General features: G+C 45.0%; 1 protein-coding gene across 1 annotated transcript; it reads right to left on the minus strand.

The window, feature by feature from the left end:
* Nucleotides 1-671: 671 nt before the first annotated feature.
* LOC138580457 (protein S100-A6-like) lies at nt 672-26559 on the minus strand. The gene is made up of 3 exons (XM_069651020.1): nt 26431-26559; nt 15114-15274; nt 672-970 (listed from the first exon to the last, which is right to left on the minus strand). Exons 2-3 carry the CDS (start codon nt 15255-15257, stop codon nt 776-778), a joined length of 339 nt encoding a protein of 112 aa, XP_069507121.1. The 5' UTR covers nt 15258-15274; nt 26431-26559; the 3' UTR covers nt 672-775.
* Between the last annotated feature and the right edge of the window lie 279 nt (nt 26560-26838).

Here is a 26838-nt window from a genome sequence, read left to right on the forward strand (position 1 = left end):
GAATGTATACGTGTACTGCTCTCCTCAAAACGTCATTGGTCTGTATAACACCCAAGCAAGTCACTGCAAAGTTCGCCTTCCTCACTCCAATAAAACCTATGTGAGGATCACACTCAAGACAGCCACTATCATTTTCTGCTCCCCCAAATACAAATTAATATCATACTTGTGAGTATACTTTTCATCTGAAAATGTTGACTCATTAAAAAACCTTTCTGATTTCTAAGTTCTAACCTGATCCAAATCTACTTTTATTCAAGTTAAGCCGCAATCTAATTCTACTATAGTCTAAATTATTAATAAAAGGCTAATTCTAATTCTACATTGATCCTATAATTATAATGTCTTCCCTAGCACTATTCCTGCCAGGAACCTAATTTCCGAAGAACTACACTGATCACAAACCTCAGAAGCCGTTGTCTTCTATAACACAGAGGTAGACATTACTACAAACCTGTCCGCAACTTGAAAGAAGTTTGAACTTTTTTGAATCGGTCAATATTCAGGGGATTCTGGGTTTGCGTAAGTACATTTGCCAGGACCCATCTATAGGCACTCTGAAATGACAGAACATCAACCGCAACATGTTGGTCCTACTCAAAGCATCAACAGGTTTGTGAATAATGTCAGTGTAGCCAGCACCACTGCGCAGAAATTGAAAACCACAGGAAGATGTGACAGTAAGCTTTATTGCAAACATATTCTTCCCAGAATCCCCCAGGAATGAGACCTGGTGGCCTAGCCTGGAGCAGTAGGATCACTAGAGTCATTTATGTCATGATGTGGTTGCTGGTGCCGGGCTCGCCATACTTGCATCCTGTTTGCTCTGATCGTCTGTTGTTATGTCCTTGTGATACCTCTTGGCAATATAGTGGAGGAAAGTGATGTACTCGGTGAAATCGATCAGGCCATTCTTGCGTGTGTCGATGATGTCAACAATCACTTTGCACTCGTCCTCGCTCACGTTGTTCTGGAATTGGGACAAATGTAGTAGAAGAGCTGTGAAAATTGGAGTTGAGTGTGAAGTAAAAGAACGCGCCTCTTCCTATCCTCTCCCATACCTCTCCTCATTGCACATTCCACGCATGTCTTGCTTATTAAGAGAAGTGCCTGTCCTGGCCTTACATGGATCCCCAGTCCCTACTGATTGCCTGGTCATGGCTAATGAAAAATGTATGGAAAAACATGATGCACCGGCAATTGCCTGGATCCCTCTTTCTGTTCCATCCCCCACCCAGGCCAATTAAACATGCTCCCATTTGAATGCGGCAATTGCTCTAAAGATTCTCGCCATCAAAATCAGTCCGAAAGTCAGGCGTAACATAAGACTCTCACCTATCCTTCACTGCTCAAGAAAACCTAGTAGGCGAGCACACATCTCGAAATGAAAATTCTACAGGAAATAGTGCCAGCACATCTAGATCACCATGTGAGGCTGTCAAGAGCTGTAGTCCTGCGCTGTAATATTTTGCAGGCAGGACTCCACCACAAAACATAACATTGTCTAAGCCAATAGTTTTGGCTTTGGTACAGGCATTGGAAAAGGTGTCTGAAAGGAGTAAGGGAAAGCAGGGGACAGAGGGAGAGGGAGGACCAAGAATGGCGGAAGAGCGGGTGAGGAGTGAGGGAAAGATGGCTGATGAGGAAAGGTTGGGGGCTAGAGAGAGGGACGATGCTGCGATGCACGAGGGGAAAAAAACACCAAAATGAAACTTTGATCATAGCGCTTGAGGAGACATACAAAAATGCCAAATGTAAGCAACTGGATTCAGTAGGAACTATTTGGAAATGGTTGAGTGGAAAATCCACCAGTTCACACGCCCTTCAATCAAAAAACTTGAGACTGAAGAGTCTGGTTACAGCAGGGTGATATAGCTCAAATTGTTCCATGTCAGTTTTGAGTAGCCCATGCTAGCCCATTGTCTTCCATTTGACATTTAAATGTGGGTCCTATTACATGACTGAGGTCTCTACAGATCTAGATAGAGAGATATATGCACAAAGCTACACAGCAGAATCAATCATGGACATTCAGCTGATACAATAAAATCACATCTGCAACAATTATGCAGCTTTAAACACAGACATTATGTGCCAGCAATTGCAGCCAACATAAACAATTTGGAAATAACCACCTGGAATGTATACCAGAGTGGCTTGTTGTGCAGGAGAAAAACATGAGACAGCTGTGAAAATGTAATTGATACAATAGCCTCTTTGATAGAAATACGGGAGATGTAAAACACCCATCTGCCGGCAACTGGATCTGGAAGAGGCCATTTGAAAGTGGTGCCTACTGGATCCAGTTGGCGACACAGCAGATCTTATTAGATAGTCTATCATCCTTTTCCCTCTCACTATTCCTCGTGTTTCTTACTTCTCCTTTACCCACTTACTTTCCCTACTCCTTCATCCAAGTCCCTCCCCTTCCTCGTCTTTATTCTTCCTCTTCCTTCTTCCTCATCCCTTTTCCTCCTCCAACTCCCTTTTCCTCATTATTTTACATTTTCCTAGTTCCTACTCCTCATCCTTGTACCTCTTTGTCACCCTAGCCCCTCCTTCCCTTCATTGCCCTAGTTACTCTTCCTCATCCTAGTCCCTCCGCTTCTTTGTCCTCATCTTAGTCGCTTGTATGAAACCATCTCCCTCATCATAGCCCCCTTCCTCATCAATGCACCTCTTCTCAGTCAGTGTCTCTTTTCCTAGTCCCTCTGTCTCTTCTTCATCTTTATTCTGATTCCTCATTCTAGTCTCACTTTCCTCTTCTTTGTCATAGTCCACCTTCTTCATCCCAGTTCCTACCACTAGTCGCTCTCCCTATTTGTCCCAGTCCAACTTCCTTGTCCTCATCTGAGTCCCTCTCCCAGTCTCGCTTTCTCGCCCCGTCTATATTCCTCCTCCATGTCACCCTTCCTAGTCCCTGTCCCTTATCCTTCCATCCAATCCTATTCCCTTTTGCTGTTCCCCATCTTCCTTCCTCCTTCTTTTCTCTCTTCCTCATCCTAGTCTCTCAACCTAGTCCCTCCGACTTCAGGTTCCTCTTTCTTGTATCTCTACCTCATCCTAGTCTCTCAACCTAGCCCCTCCCTCTTCATTTTGCTCTTCCTAATCCCCCTTCCTCATACCATTCCCTCATTCTAGTCACTCTCCCTTCTTCATCCAAGACCCTATTCCTTGTCTTCATCTGAGTCCCTCGTCCTATTATCTCTTCCTCACCACAGCTCATATTCCTCCTCCCTGTCTGGCTTCCTAGACCCTGTTCCTCCTCAAAGCCCCTTATCCTTTTCTCTCATCCTATTCCCTCTTGTTCTTCCTCATCTTTCTTCCCCTACCTTTTCCTTCTTCCTTGTCCTCGTCCCTATCCTAGTCCCTCCCTCATCCTCTTTCTTCCCCTTCTTTTTCCATATTCCTCGTCCTAGACTCTCATCCTGGTCCCTCCCTCTTCCTCATTCTAGTCCATCTTCCTCATCCCTTTTACTTTTCCTGGTCGCTCTTCCTAGTCCCCCTTCCTCATCCCTTTTCCTCATCCTTCTTCTCTTTCTCAAACTAGTCCTGCTTCCTTGTCCTAGTCCCTCTCCCAAGTCCTATTACCTCCTGCTTGCTCTGGTCCTTCCTCCTAGTCATTCTTCCTAGTCCCTATTCATATGCCTAGCTCCTCATCCTACTCCATTTACTAGTTCATAGCCCTGCTTCCTCTTCGTTGTCCTAGTCCCTTTTCCTCATCATCTTCATCTCTTGTCACACTTCTTCCTTTTCTTCTTTTTCTCCTCTTCCCTCTTGCTTGTTCCTTTTCCAATTTCCTCTTTCTTATCCTAGTCCCTCATCCTCATTGTAGTCCCTCATTCGTTTCTTTCCTGGCCCCTCTTCCTAGTCCCTCATTCTAGTCCTTCATCCTCTTCCTTGTACTTGTCCCTCTTCCTCATCCCTCTTCATCAGATTTCTGCTTCCTCATCCTAGATCCTCTTCCACATTCTGGTCTCACGTCCTCATCCTACTCCTGCTTACATAATGTAGTGCCTTCTTCTATTAGTTCTGCTTCCTTTTCCTACTATCTTTTCCTAGTCCCTCTTCCTTGTTCTGGTCCTCCTTCCTAGAGTCTCATCCTAGTCCTTCTCCTCCCTTCTATTCCCTCTTCTTTGTCCTAGTTCCTTTTCCTCATCCTCTTCTTCAACCGTTTTCCATCTTCTTCTTCCTCCTCCTCCTCCTCTTTCTTCCTCCTTATCCCTTTTAACTCTTCTTAGAGCCTCTTGCTTTTCCGTTTACCTCATCCTAGTTCCTTGTTCTTGCCCCTCATGCTAGTCCCTTTTGCTCTTTCAAGCCCATCATTCTAGTCTTTCATCCTTTTCCTGATCTTAGTCGTTCTTCCACTGTCTCATCCTAGCCCCTTTTCCTCGTCCTCATTTTAGTCCATCTTCCTCTTACTCCCAGTCATGTATCCCTCTGCCTTGCCTAGTCCTCAACCCAGTCTCTCATCCTAGTCCCTTTCCAAATACCTCCTCCCAGTCTTCATTCCAGTCCTGAGACCCCGTCCCTTATCCTAGTTCCATTCTCTATTCCCAGTCTCTTGTCCTTGGCCTAGTCTCCAGTCCTTAGTCTCTTCTCCCAGTCCCAGTCCAAGGGGGTCATTACAAGTACGGTGGTAGGGGGTTAACGGCACCGGTAAGGATGGCAGTGCCGTTAACCCCCTACTGCCACATTCCAAGGTCCCTTAACGGGTCCCACTAAGGCCAGCTGGTTTTACCAGACGCCCTTAGCGGGATCCGTTAAGGGACCAGGAAGCTAATAACAGGCCTGCTACTTGCAGGCCCGTTATTAGCTCCTTCCCCATTCCCATTTAGCCCTATGGGAGCTCGTATGGGGATGGAGAATGGTTTTCAGAATGGGGACTTACCGGGTCCTCCAAGGTTGGAATGACCCTGTAAGTCCCCATTCCGACTACCCGGACCCAGACACAGGTTTGGAGGCAGCCATTGTGCTAATAGCACCATGGCTGCCTCCAAACTCGTAATGACCCCCCCAAGTCTCTGATATACTCCTAGGCAGTCGCTCTGTGAATCGATCACTCGCATTCTTCCTCTCATTCTCCTTCTGAACTGCATCATCTATCTTTTCTGTGTTTCCCTCTCCCTATTTCCCTCTTGGTCCCTCTCTATCTTACTTCCTCCCTTGTTTGCACTCTCTCTTTCCCTTCTTCTCACTGGGGTAAATGGTTCTGGTTGGGGTCAAAATAGTGCAAGGGGAGGCAAAGTAAGAATTATATGTGATGTAATTAATGGGAATATTGATTGCCCTGGCATGCTAAGAAACTGATGGAATAGCTCCTCTACTAAGGCAAGCACGGAGTAGAGCAGCCGCTTCAGAGTTCCCAGTAGTAAATGGTAAAACATGAATGTTGCTCACATGTTCTCTGTCAAAAATGTGTCTATGGTCTTCATGCCATCAGATAGTCCTCACATCAGCCATAATTAGCATCTTAATGTGAGTGTTAATGCCCTCTATGCATTTTCATGACTGAGAAACAGAGCTGGGTCTTCGTATAGCACTACAGTTCAATCTTGCTACAGATTATAGCTATCAAGCAGTAGCTAACTTCTTACACGTGATGGTGTCGTATACCAAGCATATCTATCTTCTATAGTGCGTGGTGCATGGGTGTAATTACAGGGGGGGTAGGGGGTTTTGTCCCCCCCCAACTTCTGTGGCATCCCTTTTTGTCCCCCACATGTTTTGGAGGGAGGGCAGGGGGGGCTGCAATCATCAATTACGTAATTGGACAGCGCGAGCACGGCTGGGGTGCTCAGCAAGGCTTGCGCTGTCTAATTACTTAATGCAGAGATGCCTGGCAGCCGCGCTGCACACATTCAGGGCTGAGATGCCCAGCGTCGCTCAGTCCTTCACCCTGGCTGGCATGATTCAAAGTCAGCAGCCAGGATGCTGAACTGGGTAATGCAGGGCCTGGCGTCTGTGCTATCACGTTGGCAGCAGCACTTCCGGGGGCCAGTGGCACAGAGCATCTCTTTCCGGCTTCGTGTGACACACAGACAGGAACTAGGAAGCTCATTCAGCTTCCTGATTTCTGTCTGGAGGCACGTGAGTGCGAAGAGGTTAGGTCGGTGTTACATGAGACATAGCCCGGGTGGCATTTGAAAGTAGAGCAGCGGTACCTTTTAAAAAAACAATATAATTTGTAGTGTTTGTGTATGTTGGGGAGCTCTGTCCAAGCCCTCTGAGGTAGAATACATGCAAACTTCCTAATTAGCACATGGATTGCACCAACAGAAGTGACTTCATGGAAAAGGACATTGTAAAGTGCATCATCAGTCTTTGATACTTGGGGGCACCATGGAAGTGACTGTAGAATAAGTTGCCATAAGTAAACCAAGTGGCAAATAACTGTGGTGCACAATACCTAAATTGCACTATTGTTATATGTGGAGCAACTCTATAGTCATTAGGCTTTTCCATTATAATAGCATGACACATTAACATAAGCTTTGAAGTGAATCAGAATCACTTACAGAGCTGCAGATAAGGCACAATGTGATTAAATAATTTGCTCAGGATCACACATTTGGTTAAATGGTGAAACTGGGATGTGGCCAATTTAAGCGACCGTACACATCTTTCCAGGCGTAGTTGATATATATTTATTAAGGTTTTGCTTTACATTTTGTGTGCTTGTTATTTATATAATTCATATAACATATCATTTATAGCAATGCATTGGAAGCAAACCACATTACATAATAAACTAGCCTTTCATAGTAAACTAACCATACACTATATACATTGGGCCTCATTACGACCCAGGCGCTAATGGGTTAACGGCGCAGTAAAAGGCTGCGGCGCCGTTAACCTATTAGCACCTAATTACGAGGTCCCTTTGCGGGACCCGACCTTAACAGCTGGTGTAGACCAGCCGTTAAAGTAGGGACCCGCAAAGGGACCTTGGTGCTAATTACGGTGCCGCAATTTGCGGCACCATACTTAGCGCCTTCCCCATTCCCATTGAACCCTATGGGGCAAAAATGGGAATGGGGAAGGGCCATGGAGGAAGGGGGAATTACCGCCCCGCCAACCTTGTAATTGGGTGGTAATTCCCCCTTTCTCCATGGCGGAGTCGGTAACTTACCGGCATGGACCATGGTGCTAATAGCACCATGGTCTTCCGCCAGGGTCGTAATGAGGCCCACTGTCATAGAAATATGTTGAGCAATGGGAGTATGGCTTTAGTTTCATTCTCCCCATTCTGCATCCAAAGTCACAATAGCAACATGCAGATTAATGTGAGCCTAACAAATCCTCCTTGGGATTTCGTATACTCCGTTTACACCATGGTGGATGGCGGATTTACCGCCCCATTCCAAGGTGAGTGGGGCGGTAAATCCCCATTCCCCATTTACCCTTCCCCATTCCCATTTTTGCCCCATAGGGCATAATGGGAGTGGTGAAGGCGCTAATTACGGCACCGTAAATTACGGTGCCGTAATTAGCACCAAGGCGGGTTAGCGCCTTGCATTTTAACGCCTGCTAAAAGCAGGCGTTAAAATGGTAATCAGGCGTTAAGGGTTAACGGCGGCGACGGCGCCGTTAAACCCTTAACGCCTGGGTAGTAATGAGGCCCATAGTCATTATTTCATAAAGCGTGCAACATTATGCACCCGTCTCTCTTCTGATCACTCCCTCCCATTCACATTTCTAAAGGTACAAAAGTCCCTACTAATAGTAAACCCCTCCCTCCCATCAGTGCCTAATGGCTCACATTGTAATGCTCTGTTGATGCAGAGCAACGTGAGGCCCCTCTGCTGCTGGAGCTCCTTGGGACATTGTCCTGGCAGTGGGACACCTCTACCATTCGGAATGGGTAAGATGTCCTGCTGCCAGGACAATGAGCGTGCTGAGCAGGAATTGCTCAGCACACATTGTCCTGCCAGCGGGACACTTTTGCAGTTGGACACCCTCTCTGAAGTGCGGAATGGGAGAGGTTTCCCAGTGACAAATGTCACGGTCTGGCTCATAAAAGAGCTAAGGGGGGCAGCTTGACGACCCCCTTGCGACTCTCTCACTCGGTACTCCACTGCTTGCAGCCATTTGCACACAAGAAAACATACCTTCATTTTAAACAGTCAGAATCTGGTAGAAAAAAATCTATCAGCACGTAGACATATAATGTGCTGTGCAGAACCCACGTTTTTTAAAATCTATACCAATTATACTTGGTCACCCACTGCACTGCATTGACCAATGGTTTCTGCCTTTGAATGAAAGGAATAATCAGGCAAATTGCTGACATTCTAGTGAATCTGGTCCTTTTGGCCATGGCTCTAAAGTTCAGCTAGGCCAAGTCAACATAGCCCAACATTTCAGATATCGGGGGTGATAAAGTCTGGTCTGCCCAATGGTTGCGCCACTGTTTTCATGTGTTATTGTAAATGTACATATAAATGTTGTGTGCACACAGTGTATGTCAGTGGAGGTGCTGGGTGCATTTGTGTCTGAGTGAGAGTGTGTGCAAGCATGTGTGTATTGACTATTGTGCCTGAATGAATGATAAATAATGCATTGTTTGTATGTTCTAGTGGAATTAAGTTTGTGAATGTTATGTTGTGTCACTGGGTGCATGGCAGGCTGACTGAAGATGTGTGGGGGCCCAATTGAATTTTAAAGATACGCCACTAGTGGTGTAGTTGTTCAATGTTATCCCTCAGGGATTTAGGTTGTTTGACCGACGTACAAAATCACGGCGGAATTAACCGTAAACATTTTTGCTGCAAATACATTTTTACCTCGGTATAAAAAACCAAACCCATGTCCCCACAAACCGCTAGTACACCCATAAACCCCCCACTTACCTTTTCTCCATCCACTGCCTTTCCTGTAACCTGCGTCAGATCCATCCTTTAATGCGGGTCGGATCTGACACTGCAGCGTCCCTTTTCTTCTTTTTTTGTTTGGTCCCCTGCCACCAATACTGAGGCGGGGGACAGCTCCACAACCGTCAAAGCCAAAAATACAGAACATGGCTGAGGGGGCCACCCCTGCAACGACTGCTCTTCATGTACAGTATCTTCGGCTTCGAACTAATGGTGGTGACTGAATTTGGTCAAATCTACCATTCAACCACATTTCTTTTAACAATTTGGCCGAAACGATCCCCCAGAGCCACCATTCACCCTCCCTTGACCCCACCCCTTTCCTTCAGTTGTCATGTCCCCCCCAACATTTTCAGCAAAGTTACTCTACTGGCATGGTGCTACGTTTTTGCCATGTAGTAGACGCACTGTTAGTGGTTGTAGTGTTCTCTTGGACATGGATTATGGTCCAGGGTAATTGGGGTTTGAAGGTGTGGTCTAACTTTATTGCTGATGTCCTGCAAGAGGGCGCAGAGCTCAGACATTCGGTAGAAGGCTGTTTAATTTCAGGCCTTGTAGCTTAGCTGCCGTGGTAAAATGTTAGAAGTATTTAATCAGCCAGCAGAGGCTAACAGCTCATGTAAAAACCGGCCCTTCGGCCTGCAGGCTCTTTGCGCTGGGCACGTTCGTTATGGGGCCAAAACAAATTCATGTCTACAAATGATCAAATGCAACACACAACTCCAAGAGGTTACAAATGTTTTCACCTGCCGTTTTCTCGCTGCAGTTTCCTGACTACAGATATTTTACTGCATGTTTGCCATAAAATTAAGGCTGACACCCCCCTGGAGCCTCCATTCACCCTGAACCCCAACTCCCACCTATTTCAAACTAATTTGCCCTTACCCAAGGCAACCATGTGTTTTTTTTAAAATGTTCGGTGATTTTTACTGCTGAATATTCTACACTGAAAAATATTTGCAGTGAATATTCAGAGGTAAAATGATTGAACACCCTACAAAAGAAAAACAAAACTATTGGCTCTCCCAATTCTTGCTACTAATTGTACTGGGGAGTCTGTCTGTCACCAGAGATATATTAAAGGACACATTCTTGTGCTGTTTTGTTATACCTCTTGCAACGAGGGTGCCCACAGTAAGGGAAGGGCTAACATACCCCCTTCCTGTGACTGGTGCACTGGAAATGTGACAGATTGGATAAACTCACCGGTAAACAGTCTACCATGAAATTGGTCCAGCCTGATCTTTGCAAGTTCTAAACCCTAGCAGGGCCGACTCAGCCCTCGACCCTCTGAGGTTGATAAACTGAGTGCCAGTGATGGGGTGATAGTAACAGCTTTTGTTACAGAACCTAGAAGGAGGAGGAGTCTGGTGCGCGCGTGTGTGTGTGTGTGTGTGTGTGTGTGTGTGTGTGTTCCATGCACGTGTATTTATGTAAGTATATGTATTATTCGGTTATTGTTTTTAAAACATTGTGTTGTAGAAATGTCATTGAAAAAAGTAAGAGTGCTTAAATATTGTGGGCTGATAAAAAAATGATGGCACATTTAAAAATATCGTTGCTGGGAAATCATTGATATGCTGCAGATGGGAAAATCAAATATTGGATTTTTTTTAAGCCTGCTGCTTTACACCCACATTTCCAAAGATAAGAAGTGGTTAGCTTACATAAAAAGCAGACCTTAAGGCAGGGGAAGTAAAGTGGGAAGCATCGCGCTTTAAACCGCGAAGTTCTTAAACATTGTTAATTGATTTCATGGCAGAAGAAACAGAATGGAATACATTCACTCACAGAAAGGAAAAAGGAATGAATGCAGTCGATCTACTTACCCTTTCAAGGGGGCACGCCCTGAACCTTCACCCTCTCTTCCTAACCCCCCATCACCCATGGATTGATATGGTTTTTTAAATAGAATGTAGAATGATATTATGTGTGTAGAACAACATTATGTGCCACTATTATTAAATTCCTGCATTCATTTTTTGTCTCTGTTTCTGTGAGCAATGTTTTGGGGAGCGATTATATCCCTGGCTGGCCTCTTATTAGTGCTGCTCCAGACACTGCGTGAGCAGGCATCTGATTTCGGTATGGACTCATAACGCTGCAGGCAATCCTGCAGTGCCAGCTTGCTCGTTACTGGATTGCCAGGGAAAGGTAGTATGGGTTGATTATGGAATGGTATTAATAAGACCATGATGTGAAAATTGGCAATATTGCCATGAAAACAGCATGATCTTGGCAGGGATGGTAGAACAAGGGCCAATTAGGGAAATGTGTGCATGCCCCTGTATTAGATGTGTGACCATGTTACAGAACCAGTGCAAGAACAATTTAGCATGACATTCGCATTAGGGTCACAAATTAACCTAGTGACAAAAAAATACATGCTGTCAAAGCATTTTTTGCACTAGCACAAAGTTTGCCCTAGTACTAATACTGTGCCGTAATAGCAATAGGGCAAACTTAGCAACCACTATAGTCACCCCATATACTCTCTGTGTCCTAAGACAACACTTGTTCTCATATCTGTTTACACAGTCCGTTAGCACCACAAACTCGGACATATGTGGCTATTGTAAACATGTCCACAACATAACAAGTTTTTATGATCCGTTGGCCTTAGCAAATCTTTTTGCGCCCTGATGCCTGCGGGCTCCCAGTGCATTATAAAAAGATAAATAAACACAAAAAGATTAAGAGGCAAGTGATCTTCTTTCCAAGGGCCGTGTATGGAACACCATTGTAGCAGCTTGTGCAGAACAGTTTGCCCTTTCCCTGGCTTAGATCACAGTGTAAAGTAATGAAAGGATAGGAGTGCCCGGAGAGCATTCTGCAATACTCTGCTACCGCCTTCTGTGTATATTGGGTCCTTTAACCTTCCCTGGCATGATAGCCGGTGACGAGTGGTGGATAAATAAGATGGTGGCCTAGATAGGCCTTGAAAGGGACTTAATCCTGCCGGCTGCCAATAATACCATTTGGGACACACAGCATTTGCCAAAAACGAGATCAAGAGAAACCAAACCAAGGTAGAGAAATCAAATTTACATTCATTATTACAACTGGACAGGTTAGTGGAGGGCATTGAGGTTTGGAACAATGCCACACTTGGCCACAGGATTTTACACAGGGGGATTGGGTTCAATATCCAGCCACGCCGTTGGGCAATTTAATGTGCCACCAATGTGGTTTCACTCCATCAAGAGTCTGCCATCTGCGGCTCTCTAGAGGTTTGGAACTGCGACTACCATGATCCTTCAACATTGATTTTCCTGGCCAGGACTGATGGAACTTGTGGTCGTAGAGTCAGGTTCTCTGGGTGATCTGTTGACTAGATATGGGCATTGTGACTTCTTTTCTGTCACGTTGAGGTGGGGAGTGAATTTAAATTTGCAGTGATTACTTACAGCTGGTCTGGTCTGCTCCTCGAGTAACACGATGTGAGCTTTCGTTGGCCCGGGACTCTAGGCCATGGGCTGCTGTGGCAGGGGTCTGCATGGAAGCGCTGTATCAGATTTTGCAACCTTTGCATGCTATCTTATATGGTTACACTAATATTTATATGGACTTGTGATGCAGTGAAATTGTTGCCCGGACAGCAATTTCAGCAAAAGAATTGCTGCAGCTGCACAGTCGATGTTCACTTTCATTTTTTGGTAGGATGACAATTATGTCAACATGGACTTGGTGGCTACTGGGTGACAACGGAGAAACTCTTGACGCACAATTGCGAGCTCCAGGAGAGATCTCTCAAGGTAAGCCAAATTGGATCCCATGTTTAAATCATTTAGGCTAGGCCTAGTTGATATTTCTCCCCAACCTAAATTAAAAATATTAGGTGTCGTTCTGGATCAGTCCCTCAACATGAGAGCTCACGTTAGTAGTGTCATCTCCGCCTCCACTTACTATGTAAAACTCTTGACCCACCTAAGACCTTTCATCTCACAGGCAAATGCTGAGACCATCGCAAGAGCCATAGTTGGGGCGAAGATCGATTACTGTGGCAGCCTCCTGGCCGGATTGGGAAAAACCTACTTTAATAGACTTCAAGTAGTCCAGAAGGGAGCGGTTCGAGTCGCCTCGGGCCTGGCACGGCGTGACCACGTCTCAGTTGCCCGATGCTCCTTACACTGGCTGCCGATCGAAGCCTGCGTTAGATTTAGAATTCTCAAAATTGTCTTTAAATGCATGCTTGCAATAATGCCCAAATACCTGCTTGATCAAATCCTAGACAAATCTAACTCCAGGGTCCTCAGGTCCAGCAACCAGAACTTGTTATCTCTTCCACACTGCAAACTTAAGAAGGTGGAGAATGGGGCCTTTATATTGCAGCTCCTAAACTCTGGAACTTGCTTCCCCCTCAAGCTTCGTCAGCAATCTTCGGTCACCTCTTTTAAGAAGACCCCCACGACCCATCTCTTCTACTAATCGATCATTCATGTACTCATTTATGCTGACCGGGTACTTCTACATCCTAATGTACTAATCTTCTTCCTTCTTTGTTCCATTGTAACTTCCTTTTATGTTTTATGTTTTTTTGTCATGTCTCGCGCCCTCACGCCGTAGCATCCAGGGCTGCGTGTTATAAATTGAATAAAGAAAAAGTTAAGTAAAAGCCGAGTAAGATCCCTAACAATTTTAGCAGCGAGGTACCTTTTAGCAGCATCATGATATTGGCATCCCATAATTTAATGACACCACTGCTTCTCCTATCATCTAGTTGGATAAAGGTGGTGATGAGCTGGAGGGCGAGAGAGTGTTTCTCGCTCTTTTTTTTTTTTTGCTCAACTGGGGAACAGGGCACCCCCCTCGTGGATAGGTGGTGGCTCTGCCTTTTCTGTTATGTGCTGACACACTCCTTGTGATATGATATGATATGATATGATATTTTATTTGTATCGTGCTCGTACACAAGTGTTTCAGAGTGTGACCAGTTAAAAGGGAGGGGAATAAGGGAGAAAAAAAACCAACGATCTTACTAGGCCCAGTGACATTGAGAATGCGCAAGTGCATGGAAAAGCAAGAAAGGGGAAAATGCAATAAAGGGGCGGACAAGTGGAAAGTGCAGAACAGAATAAATAATAGGTCAAATCAATAAATACATAAAGTCGAGGAACAGTGAAAGTGCAGCCAGCAAGTGGAAAATGCTAGAATAGTCAGGTAGGGAGTATCTGATAAGTGCAGAAGAAAAATGGGAGGGGGACTGTATGGTTTCAGATACAGGCCCCAGTGCAAGGGTGGCCCGGAGGCAGTGCAGGAAGGTGGCAGGGTGAGCAGGTACCTGGGCCCGAAGGACAGAGGGTGGCCAGGTGCACAGTGCCGAGAGAGAAAACAGATCAGCATGGGATCAGCATGGAATCAAAGATGACCCCTAGGTTCTTAGCTTCACAGGTTGGGGTAGGATGAGGGCCACGGGAGGAAAGCTAGAGACTGAGGGAACGGATGGAGAAGGTGTGACAATGAGGAGGATCTCAGTCTTATTGGCATTTAGACATAGATCATTGGTAGCACACCAATTTTGAATGGCGGTTAGGCAATCAGAGATGAGGGAAGGAGATGAGGAGGCTGAAGGAAGCCTGAAAATGAGTTGGGTGTCATCAGCATAGCACTTGAGGTTTGAGAAGAAGATGGAAATGCACTAGGCAAGAGTTGCCAGGTATTGGTTGAAAAGCCAGGGCGAGAGATTAGACCCCTGGGGAACACCACATGTGGAGAGGGAGATAGAAGATAGGAAGGACCCAAGTTGTTCCTGGGAAGGTAAATCAGAAAGGGAAGAGGTCAGCCAGGCCAGAGCCTGATCAGTGATACCCAGGTTGTCACAGAGACAATTGAGCAGGGTGGCATGGTTAAACGTGTCGAAAACAGAGGAGAGATCAAATAGGATGAGGACATAGGGAATGTTAGAGTCAATATTGGACAGCAGGTCTTCACGGGTGTTCAGAAGAGCAGTTTCCGTGCTTCTGGCAGCTCTGAAACCAGATTGGTGGTTGAATGCCCCACCTTCACCCACTACGCCAGCTCGGGGGAACCCTTGAAAGACTGCCCAGAGCTGGCATGGCAGGCAGGCTAATGTGGCGTCCCAAGCGGTCGTCTGGAGGGCCCGGTCCTGCAGCCTTCCCTGATGTTATGATTTGGGTTACTTCAAAACAACCCCGTTGTTAGACGCACTGCTAAATCGACTTCATGTTTCCATACCTTCCCTGTTTCTGCATAAAACATTATTCATTGCATGAAACTCACCCCGCAGAAAATAGGCAGCTCTGCCTGGACGAGCCGCACAGCCTCCGACGTGCTCAGCGTGGTTACATCGTCGTCCGTCTTGGCGTACCGCCGGTACGTTTCAATGATGAACAAGAGAGCATCTTCCAGGGTCACTGAACTCATGTTGGATTGTCTGTCTCCTGAAAAACACACAAGAGGCTCTTGAGAAAAGACACGTGGCAGTATGCGGACATGAAAAATAATTCCATTGTTGGCTGCACACTTGCATGGAAATATTCAATATTTTCTTTGTTTGGAAAAAGATACATTGAAAACCGTCTATGTAGGGTGTGTGGAATTAAGTAGGTATGGGCAAAATGAAAGCCGGCGAAGCAGAACGGGAAAAAATTCACCTCCACTGCACCGGTGCAGCAGATAGCCTTGCAATTACACCACTTATGGGCAAATCGCTTTGTGGTCTTTTTTTCATGCACACATATTTCATCCAATTTCGAGCCTTTTGGTGACACTTATTTGAGCGACCAAAGCGAATGGGGTAAAAGCCACAGTTTGCATGCTTACAAGTAGCCGAACTTGGCCATTAAGCTGCGCCGGAGGAATGGGGAAGCAGAAAGATTTTGTCCAACCTTCACTATGTTTTCTTTGGAGCAGAATTCAGCCATTTTGCTCACCCCTAAGTATTCAGAATTCATTTCTAAATTGTTATAAAATCGAAGCTGCACGTATATAGTTCTTCCCTATATTCCTGATGTGCAAGTATATTGCTTTCCCTGATGCTGGGGTGGCCAAACTAACGAGTGTTTCCTCACTTTAGCCTTAGCAGCCTTGGAAGCCCATATTCCCGGCCATTAGATTTCCAGAAAGCTCTCCTGAATGCCCCTGGCATCTGATGGAAGCATGGATCATTGGCTACGGTACCTGACCACAAATTCCGCCCACCAAAGGTGCTTTAGACATGTAGCACCTGTGGGCAGAGGCAGGCGACAGTGTGGAGGACCGCTGTGGCAAAAAGTGGAAGAAAACTGGAATTATTGCTAGTGCTGCTGGCTCGTGGTGCTGGAATGTCATGGCGACGCTGCACTGCATAAAGAGATCATAGGCATGCAATGCCCCAGCCATCGAAAGGGGAGAGGAGGGTGGATGGGATGGTATCATTCCAGGCCCAGGAGGACGTGGACACACGGATACGGGCATCCACAGGCAGCCGCAGATGCGCAGATGAAGGAGCAAGGCCACCAAGTGAGGAGTGATCAACAAAGGATCAGTGCTGGAAAAGCTTATACCTGACGGCCAATAGACTAAATCACAAAGGGGAACTACAGATGAATGTTATGCTAGTGAAATTAGGGATGTTGTCCACCCCCTACTTCAACTGAGAGATTTAACATATTCTTCGGGAGAAATTAGGCACTTATAAGATACATATTCCGACAATTTCTGACAAACCCCATTTTTTGCCAAATCAACAGGCATTCGTATCTTGACGAAGAACTCCTTAGTATACTCTCCAGTTCGGATAGTGGTCATCTACAAATTATAAAGGTAAGAATTTAACCCTAACCTTAGCCAATGTTATTATACCTCAGATAGAGGATTTGTAACCTCCTTGATGGGGATTGCAAGACATTATTGTATGCCTACAGGCGCAGACCCTCTGTGAGAGTAACTAACAGAAAGTGTTGATGGCAGATAATGAATTCCACTCAATGGAATTGACAAAAGAAAGAACTCCTTCATTATTGATTAAGGTAAAATACACTTGCCTCTAATAAAATCTCCACTGTGTGGGTGAATAAAGAGTGGGTAGAGTAGTATTGATTGCCCTTAACTATGGGCCAGAGAGGTTTTAACACCCTTTTTGGGTCTCTCTTTTTTTAGGAATAATCAACTATCTCCTGTGGAGATTGATAACAGATGATTCATAACAGTGGAACAGACGTATGGATGAAACATATACAGGGGATTTTAAAGTACATAATCATTGACAGAATACTAAAAGAAATATCAGTGTGAAATATTACTAAAACATCAATTATTGATTATTTGTTGTACATATCAGGAAATTGAGTACACAACTCCCGAAGAAGGGGCGCAAGGACCCCAAAAAGCATAGAGAAAATATTTAAGGATTGATTTTTTTCATCTCTACAAACAGTCCTCTATGGAAGCTGATACTTAGGGGAATGGGTAGAACGCCTTGAAATATAAATTGTCTACCAAGATCACACATTGTAATATTGTTGAAAAAGTTGAAAAATGTGTTCTAATACTTTTGCTTGTGTTATAAACTCAATTTTGATAATCATTGAGAAAACTTTGATATGAATAACACATAAGGTACTTCGCATAATACATTTTTGTCTCTATAATCATACATAAAACTTTATAGAAAAAAATACATTTTAGCATGAGAAGTGTTAATTTGAAGTGAATATAAGAATATTTTAGGTGTATGGACTCCCGTTTTCTTCATTTGTACATACAACCCAGTGTCAGGGTTGACTTTCTTCCCGGCAACCCAATACTTGTCTTGAAAACATTCAAATATATTACTGAAAAGGTGTGCTCTAGACTTAAAACAACATTTAACAACACTTCTTTTAATACATGTCTTAATTCACTGAAAGTACCGTGGGGTTAACTAGATTCTTCAGGTTGGCATAATCTTGCATTCTGGGACTTATAATTTACCATTCAGGATGTGAAAATTAAAGCCACAATTATATTCTTTTGGCTTAACATGGTGCTATAAGGATTTACATGCTATCATGTGGGTTTATTATGCAATTAGTTTTTTGTAAATAACCTCTATAAGACATTATTACTGTAGAACTTGAAATGCAACGGTTTGAGCCAAGGTTTGTGATCTGGTCAACACCAAGCCCCCCACCCTCATCCCCCCTTAGCCCCCGCACTCCCAGCCATATGCTCGACCATCCCACTCCCTCCTTTTTGGATGCAGCCGGAGTACCACTAGTTCCTTTTTTCCCCGTCCACCCCTGCATATAATGCCTGGAGTGATGCATGGGTACCCTTGTCCGTCCCTCTTCTGCCACCATCCCCACCACAGTCTCCAGCAGAGAGTGATGTGCTCATCAGCTGGCGATTTTACACCAAGGTGACTCTGCTGTATCCCAAGCTGTCATTGTTCCCCGTGGTGAGACACCAACTCTTGTGGCATGCAAAGCAGTCAAATCGGATAGACTATCTCTCTAGGGCCACAACAGCCTAACTGGTTATGGGCCTGGCCGAAGGCAGGTGCCAATCACCCTGCTCCAATAAACAGTTCATTAAGAAAGGCAGCGAGAATTGACGGTGTATTGTGTAGTGGCCTGCGGGGCTGACCTGGCATGCTTTTCTTAATCTAGATAGCATTGAGTCTGTTATCCTCACATGGAAGAAAGACGAGATTGCGAAACATTAAACGTGGGGGCCATTCCCATATGAATCCAGCGGCCATCTTGGAAGTAGCATTGATCTACACAAAATACAACTTTGATGAATCCAAGTAGGCTTATTAGAAGGAAACTGTGAACTATCAGACTCGCATTCTCCCTCACAGAACCACCACAATAGCTCTTTTTTCTTACTTCTTATTCTGTAGCCACTACTTTCGTGACACCTGGCGTGTACTTTGGTGACTCTGTATCCTTTGCTTAGGTCACTAGTGATCCATAGGCATGAATTGGGTGACCATGTAACTTGGCGTCCCTGTAAACTGTACGATAGTCGCTACTGGTCATACAACCTGTATTTTGGTGACCTTGTAACCTGCATTTTGGTTGCTGGTGACCATATATAACCTGTGCTTTGATTTGTAGAGGCTCTATAAATTGAACACCTTGGTCGCAAGTGACCCTTTAACCTGTAACCCAGTCAATGGAGGTCCTGTAATCTGTGCTTTATTCGCTAAAGACTCTACAACCTCTACTTTGGTGACCTTGTAGCATATACTTTGATTGCTAGAGACCCTGTGGCCTATACATTAGCCACTGGTGTCACCTTGTAACATGTAATCTGGTTACTGGTGACCCTATAGACATTGCTTTGGTTTCTACTGATCCAAAACCTTTACTTTGGTTAACATGTATCCTGTACTTTGGTCACTTGGGAGCCTATAACCTACACGTTTGTCGATAGCAGCCCTGTAACCTGTACAGTGGACACTAGTAAAACTGTAACCTGTACTTGGTGACAATGTAACCTGTACTTGGTGACACTGTAACCTGTACTTGGTGACACTGTAACCTGTACTTTGCTTGCCAGTGACCTTCAAAGCTACGCTTTGATTGATAATGGCAACACTAGTGCATCACTCCTTGACCTCCCCCATCACCATACATCTGCACACCCTCCTCCTCCTACTCAGACCTCTCTCCCGACCCATCTCCTGGAATATGCAGGCCCTGACAGCCAGAACCCCTCCTCTGCTCCTTCCCCATCATAGCCAATCAGGGCCCTACTGAGCCATGCTGCAACAAAGAAACACCCAAAGGGCAGGCTCAACACGTTACTGTGGGCTACGTTTTTGAGTCAAAGTGGGCCAGTTTGATGAGTCACTGCATGTGAATCTGGCATTTTTTAGCAATGCTACTATGTGCATGTTCTGCAAAAAACATCCCATCGATATTACTCAGTTTGTCCTGAACATTAATGAATTGCCATTTGCGATTGTGGGACACTTTTGTGCTGGTTCCTGGGGCTATTTTATGTCTCAGTCCAACACAGTTTCCAATCCCTGTCCTCTGCGTTACCCACACAAAGCATCTAGAGTGATAACTGCACTCCAACCTTATGTATTCACTTTGAATCCCTTCTCAGACTCTGCCCTTTATCCCTTCCTCCTCCTATACTGTTCTTTCTCTTAATCATTGTGTGAGAAAGCACCCTTCCTCTCTGACCACTTTTACCCCCACAACTTCTAGCATGCAGTCATACACATCACAGAAACCTGGATTACCACCATAACATCATTATGCTCGCTGCCAACCTCAACAACTCTGCTATCCCCATCCCCTCTCCCAGGTAGCCAGGAAAAGGGGACTGGTTAACTTGGAAATCAAGAAGGCCAACTCCTCTGATCCCTTCCACCATCTCACATCCTCCCACCTTCCCTTGAACACACTGTGACACAACTCCTTGAGCCAACCACCTGGTTATCCTCCTGGAATCTGTATGGTCTGGCCACCTGGGACGGTGTGCAATGAAGGGCAATCCCTCATATGCCTCGATTCTCGTCCCCTTCCCCATTACTCCTCACATGTCTCCCATCCCCTATTATAACCCGCCCCCTAGCAGCCCCAAACCAAGCATTGTAAAATGTGGTAAAATGTCACGGTGCAAAATGCAGTCAGTCAGCTGTGGCCAGGTAGGGGGTACCATCTTCCTGATGTACAAGTTGCCTGGCTCCCCTCAATTCCTTATTCTTGGACTTCCTTCTTGTCTCCCTAACCACTATTGCCACTATTGGTCTCTTTGGAAGCTTCAACCTATTGAAAATGTTTAGCTCCCAACGACTCAAGCTCAACCCTCTTCAATCTGCCCACTCTATAACCCCCCTCCACAACTTAACTACTAACGCTTAAGGCAACCCTCTTAACCTTTTCTTTCTTTCATGCTTCCTTACCTCAACCAGCCTTACTGTTGACCTTACCCCATCTGACCACTTCCTTCCACACTTTAACATCTCCGTTCCTCCTCCTCTCAGAAAGTTTAAACCAGGCTCCTTGGATCCTTGGTACCCAGGCAGGCTGAGAGCAGACCCCCCCTCTTTTCTCTGTCTTCAAATCAGGCCTCCTCTATTGAGCAGGCCTGTAATGACTTTAGCCTGGCTCTCTGCTCCTTGTTGAAGAACCACTACCCAACTTGCAACATTACACCCTCCAGCACAGGCCCTGCAGTCCTAGCACCCCTGAGACATTTGTCAGTTTAGGTGTGACATGCACCTACAGCTGCGCCGCTGCCCCCTCTCTTACATTTCTAAACACCTCCTAGAATGTGCTCTTAACATTCTCTTTGGCTCTGGACGCCATTAAATCTGGTTATTTCACCAAACTTATTTCCTCCATCGTCACCTTCGCAAACTCTCCTCTCCCCAACAAGTCACGCTTCCCCATCTTCCTCTACCTTTTCCGCCTCCCACTCTGCTAATGACCTCGCCCTCTAGTTCTGATCCAACAACTCAAATCTGAGACAACCTCTCTGCTCTTTTTTCCCTCCTTCCTTCTCCTCATCCCCTTCAAAACCTTCCATATCTTGATATCTCTCCCTTTCACTGACATCAATCACTTTATCCCACTCTTCGGAATGCCAATCTGTGATGATGTCTGGTTGTCCCCTTTGCTTCACAAACCATAAAAGATAATGCATATTCTATCTGCTCCTAACTCTCCTCACTTTTCAACTTCTCCCTCACAACTAGATTTGTCCCTGCTTGCTTTGAGATAGCCACTGTTCCGCCTAGCCACAATAGGACATCTGCTTAGCCAAATCGTCTGGAAAACTACCCCATTTCTCTAATAAATCACAGAAAGTGTGGCATTCAACATGATCACCATTTACTTGGAAACATACAGACTCTGTGACCCCCTTCAACAAAGCTCCATAGCTAGCAGGTCACAGAAATTGCCCTGACACATCTCAAACCTTCTAACTTCTGCCTATCATCACTCGCTGTCCTCAATCCTCATTCTCCTTTCCCTCCTTGCAGGCTTAAACACTGCCCACTACCTCTCTCTCTCCTATTCCCATCGAACCTCAGTATCCAGGACACCGCCCTCATCCGCATAACCTCTCACACCTAGGATAGAACCATCTCCATCTCTTGGAACAGATATCTCTGATTCCACCTTGTGCCTCCTGGTGGGCTTCCCTCAAGGCTCTGCCCTCAGACCACTACTCTTTGCCCTCTACACCTCCACCGATAGTTAGCACACATCTTCCTTTGGGTTTTCCTACAACCTCTTTTCGGATAGCACACGTTTTCTTTTTCTTTATTGTCTTCACACTGGACTTCTACATGAAGATCTCTGGTGGCATCCTGGCCATCCACTGCTAGATGACCCTTTGCTGTCTTAAGTTAAACGCAAGACCAAAGGTATCTATCCCTCTAATCCTGAACACAACAACCCCACCCTCACCATTCCTTTCTTCACAGTTTCCTTTCCCCATAATCCTCAACACCTCCCTCAAAACTCACAATCCTGGTGTCCTCTTTCACAGCAATCTGAAGCTTCAAAAATGCATCACTTCAACTGCTCCCACAGCCAAGATAGCCACCTACCACTCCCCAAACACGTTCATTCCCCCTTTGGTTCTTAGTCCTCTTGACTAATGGTCAAGTCTCCTCTTAGGTCTTCTCCTATTCTTTTGCAAACCTCAAACATTCTCAATTTTGCACAACTGTACAAACTCCCCAACTTTTCAAGCATCTCGAACCACCACATCCATTGTAGACAGTTATGTATACGCAACTGTTCCTGTGCACATTTCTGCTAGTGGTGTTTAAGTCTATTGATCAGCTAATCACCCCCCTCCCTGGCTGCTTCTATCAGCCTGTACCCCTGCACTCACACGCTCAATTCTAGCATCCTTCTCAATAACACCATTCCTTGCCCACCGTATGCACCCACTCCATTCTCCTCCTACTCCATTCCTGCCACCCACCACTGAAACAACCCTCCAATTCAAAATCACCACCGACTTCAGATTCAAAGGATCAGATCTCTATTCCGTCAAACACACAGCAACTTGAACCCCCTCCCTCCTTGCTATCATTGTAATTAGACTGCCATTTCCCTGTAAATGATCCTTGTGTGTTTCATATCAGCTTGGATAGCCCTACAGCATATTCTCACTCACCCCTAGCATCGTGGTTCATTATCAATGGTGAAAGTTCTATTGTAAGGCGCCCATTCGTGGGATTGCCCTGGCTATAGTATGTACCTATGTATGTTTTTTGTCGAAACATCATGTTTCCAATGGATATAAATACAAAAAATAGAACTGCTCTTCTGCCTTCTAGCCTCCTAACTAAACTCTTTCCGCCTGTCTCCATTTCCCGCTCTGCGTCTTTTTCATTTCTATCATCATGTCTCTAGGCCTTCTATCATCCTTCCTTCTTTCTGCCTTTCCACCAATCTGCATGCTCTTACTCTTCAAATGTCCTTTTCCAAAGTTTCTTTTCCTCATAACTTTTACCTTTCAATTATTTTCATACTAACAGCTGTCCTCCTACCTCCTCATTTTTAATGAACTGTTTCCTTCATTCCTGACTCCTGCCTGCCTTTTCCAATTGTCTGACATTCTGACGTCTTGATCCCTTCTTTGCGTGTACGTCATCTTCAAGTCCTCTCTATAGCTGACTTCACTGTTCCTTTCTCCAAATATAATGTCCTGCTTGCCTCCTGTCCCCATATCTCCAAGTATCCTTCCTACTGACTCCTGTTTCTTGTCACTGTATCTTCTGCTCGCCATCCCAATGGTCAGGCATCCAACTGATCTCCTACTTCCAAGTCTTCTGCACACCCCATGTGCATGGATGGATGTGGGTGAGACATGTACCGCAAACCTAGCTAGAAGGCAACAGAGCACTGTATAATTCAGGTGAGTGGAACGTAGCAGGGGATGGTCCTGTCAGTCTGCTATTTATGCCCCTCATTTGTCAACAAAGGTTTCCTTGATGTTGCCCCATCTTCTGTTCTCTATCTCCAAAGTTCTGCGCACACCCAATGTCCAAGTGGCAAGTTCACCTGATCTACTATGCTCCTGCCCCCAAGTCTCCTGTGACTTGATCTTCTGTCTCCCAGTCTCCACGACTCCCGAACATCCTATCTTTCAGTGTTCTCTGCTTTTCAAGTCTGCTTTCCACCTGATGTTCGATTGTCCTGAATTGGCGATTCTGGTATTAAATCCCCTTCCCCCGCACGCGATCACTTACCCTAAAAACTCCTGCTATACTCTCTGAATATTTATTAACCTGACTTCTTCCTACCTACCTTGTCTTTTGTTGTCATAAATTGTACTTGGAATTTGGGGCTCTCAGATGTTATAATATATTGCAAGATGCACCCGCACCATTATCTAGCACTGTCTGATCCCGTCCAGATTGAGACTAAAGAATTTGGGGCGATGAGCTTCCTAGTAATTGCCACTAAGAATTGGAATGCCATACCACTATACCTAAGATAGGAGCATTCATACTGGGCCTTCCGAAAAAACCTTAAGACTCTAGTGTTCTCACAGGATGTTTAACCTCGATGGACTCATCCTAAAAGACTGTTTTCTGCCTTACTTTCTGATTCCAGCGCCTAGATGCCTCTGAGTTTTGTGCACTCTACACATGAAATAAATAAATAATGTCACAGGTTGCTTTAAGCAGTTTGGGTAGTTTACAAATACTGGCAGAGTACCCAAAGTGTGGGGTGAGAGTTGCAAATCTTCTGCAAATTTCTCAGCAGTTAAACAAGGAAGTATTTTAGTCCTACTGTTCCCCCTTTTGCTCGCATTTACCAAGTTCAACCATGTGTCAAATAGAATTGTGAAGATTGGCCACGCATCCCATTCAGATAGAATTGAGACGATTAACCATGCATCACATTCAGATAGAATTGAGAAGATTCACCATGCATCACACCTAGATAGAATTCTGAAGTTCAACAATGCGTCACTTCTAGATGGAGCTGTGACGATTAACCACACATCACACTTAGAGAGAATTATGAAGTTTAGCCATGCGCCAGAATTAGATAGAATTGTGAAGATTAGCCCTGTATCCTGTTCAGATAGAATTGAGAAGATTAACCATGCATCACACCTCAATAGAAATATGGAGATTAGGCATGTGTCACAATGGATTTGACTGTGTAGATTAGCCACATAGAAGAATTTAGCTGGTAGCCAAATCACTAACCACCCTGATTCTACTTCCTCAAACACACCACCCAAGCTCTATACATGCCCACTCAGGCTAGCCAACCTGTACACTAACATACACCCAGCACAAGCAACACCCACTTACAACAAACAAACCCAGACACTGGACCTTACCCGTACGGACACAACAAACCAGTGCGTACAACCATAAACAGCTGCCAATCTACACATAAAAAACACAGACACACCCCAACACAACAAATAGCCTCACAGAAAACATCCCAGACATTGGACCTTACCCGTACAGATACAAGTCAGTGCACGCAACCTACCATCTGCAAGCCAGATGTCAGTTTCTCCTGGTTCTGGACCTATCCTATCATTCTTCCCTCAGCAACCAACCCCGTCCTCTTTCTTGTAGAGCCACGTGAGCACCCGGAGACTACCCTTGGGTGGTATCGTGCGCAGTATAAATCTACATAACATAACAATCTTTTCCCCCTCGGAAATCTTTAATCTTGTCCATACCCCTGAAAGTTTCTTGCTCATAGGATGATACTGTCTTTTCCACTTCTCCTTGTCTTGTGCTGTGTGCGTCCTTACTAGTTCATCATCTAATATTTCGAGCGTGTTATGTTAGGAAAACTTCTAAAGCCTGGCTTGCAACCGAAGGCATCGCAGGGCTGTAGGACGGGAACCCCAAAGGGAAAAGAAAACGTCTGACCAAAAAATGCAAAATCAGGAGGGGGTTTGGAACAAATGGGTTTTGCGACATCGGCGAAAAGAAAAATGATCAGCAATAATTTGCAAGACATGAGGTAGATGGTTCCACAGGCGGGCGGCCGCAGCATCTCCGGTCTTCCGGTCTTCTCTCTGGATTACTAAATCCCTAGACGTTGGACCTCCCAAACTATGTCCCTGTGTATCCTAACTTTCTTTAGAATTATCCGGTTACCTATATATATATATATATATATATATATGAGTTGAGCAACGTAACCATAACTACACGCTCGCTACTGCAGGCCGTGTAATATATATATATTATAAGCACACGTGCCTGTTGCACATTCAAATTTTAAAAGGGAAGCGTTTTTTTTGTTTGTCTGCTTATAATACATAATAAAAAATACACATCTGCTATAGCCGGCCACATAAACAAATGTTAAAAATTTGGATGGAACTGCCAGCCACAAAAAAAAATTTAAAATTTGGATGGATAATATATATATATATCTAAAACTAAAGGCTTGCCCTTTAAACTTTGTGCAACTCGCACATCTGCTTATAAAGTGTGTGTAGAAAACCTCGAGGTCCTACGTTTTGCGCACGACGCGTTTTTCTAATTGATGAATAGGCGTCTCATGTTGAGAAATGACTTCCTTGAGAGAAGACTTACGATTCCAGCTTTACTAGTACCAGGAAGCTATACAGTCATCTTAAGAAAACAGGTTCTGCTTACCCAAGTTGCCAAACTGGAAAAAGGCGCAGCCGGTTGTAGAGATTGTCAAACGCTGGGACACGTCTCAGTACTTATAGAAGGAATTCCAAGCCAACACCCACCTGTGAACCACATAACAAGAGTCAGGACCAGCAGAAACCAGTTCTAACCCTTAAGAGTGCTAATACACGCCCTAGCCTCAGGCCTTTGCCATGCACGGCCCCGGGGCATCACCGTTAAGAATTAATGACTTATTTTGCACGCGTAGAAAGGACGACCCTTTAGGCTGATGGTGGCATTTGTGGTTGACAATGTCAGTAAAATATGCAGTGCAGAATTTCGCAAGGCAGCATTTTTTGAAGTTAGACATTTTGATGGTGAAGTTTTGTTCTGCCCCATAATGGGTATTAAGAGTAGACACAATCTAAA

Source organism: Ambystoma mexicanum, chromosome 1p, assembly GCF_040938575.1.
Source record: "Ambystoma mexicanum isolate Mex_15411 chromosome 1p, UKY_AmexF1_1, whole genome shotgun sequence".
Lineage (NCBI taxonomy): Eukaryota > Metazoa > Chordata > Amphibia > Caudata > Ambystomatidae > Ambystoma > Ambystoma mexicanum.

Excerpts from the sequence above, each read along its gene's own strand:
- LOC138580457 (XM_069651020.1), bottom strand. The coding sequence starts at position 15,257 with ATGAGTTCAGTGACCCTGGAAGATGCTCTCTTGTTCATCATTGAAACG. Across the intron at positions 971-15,113 it reads AGCTGCCTATTTTCTGCGGG|AACAACGTGAGCGAGGACGA; the intron begins GTGAGTTTCATG and ends TCCCAATTCCAG.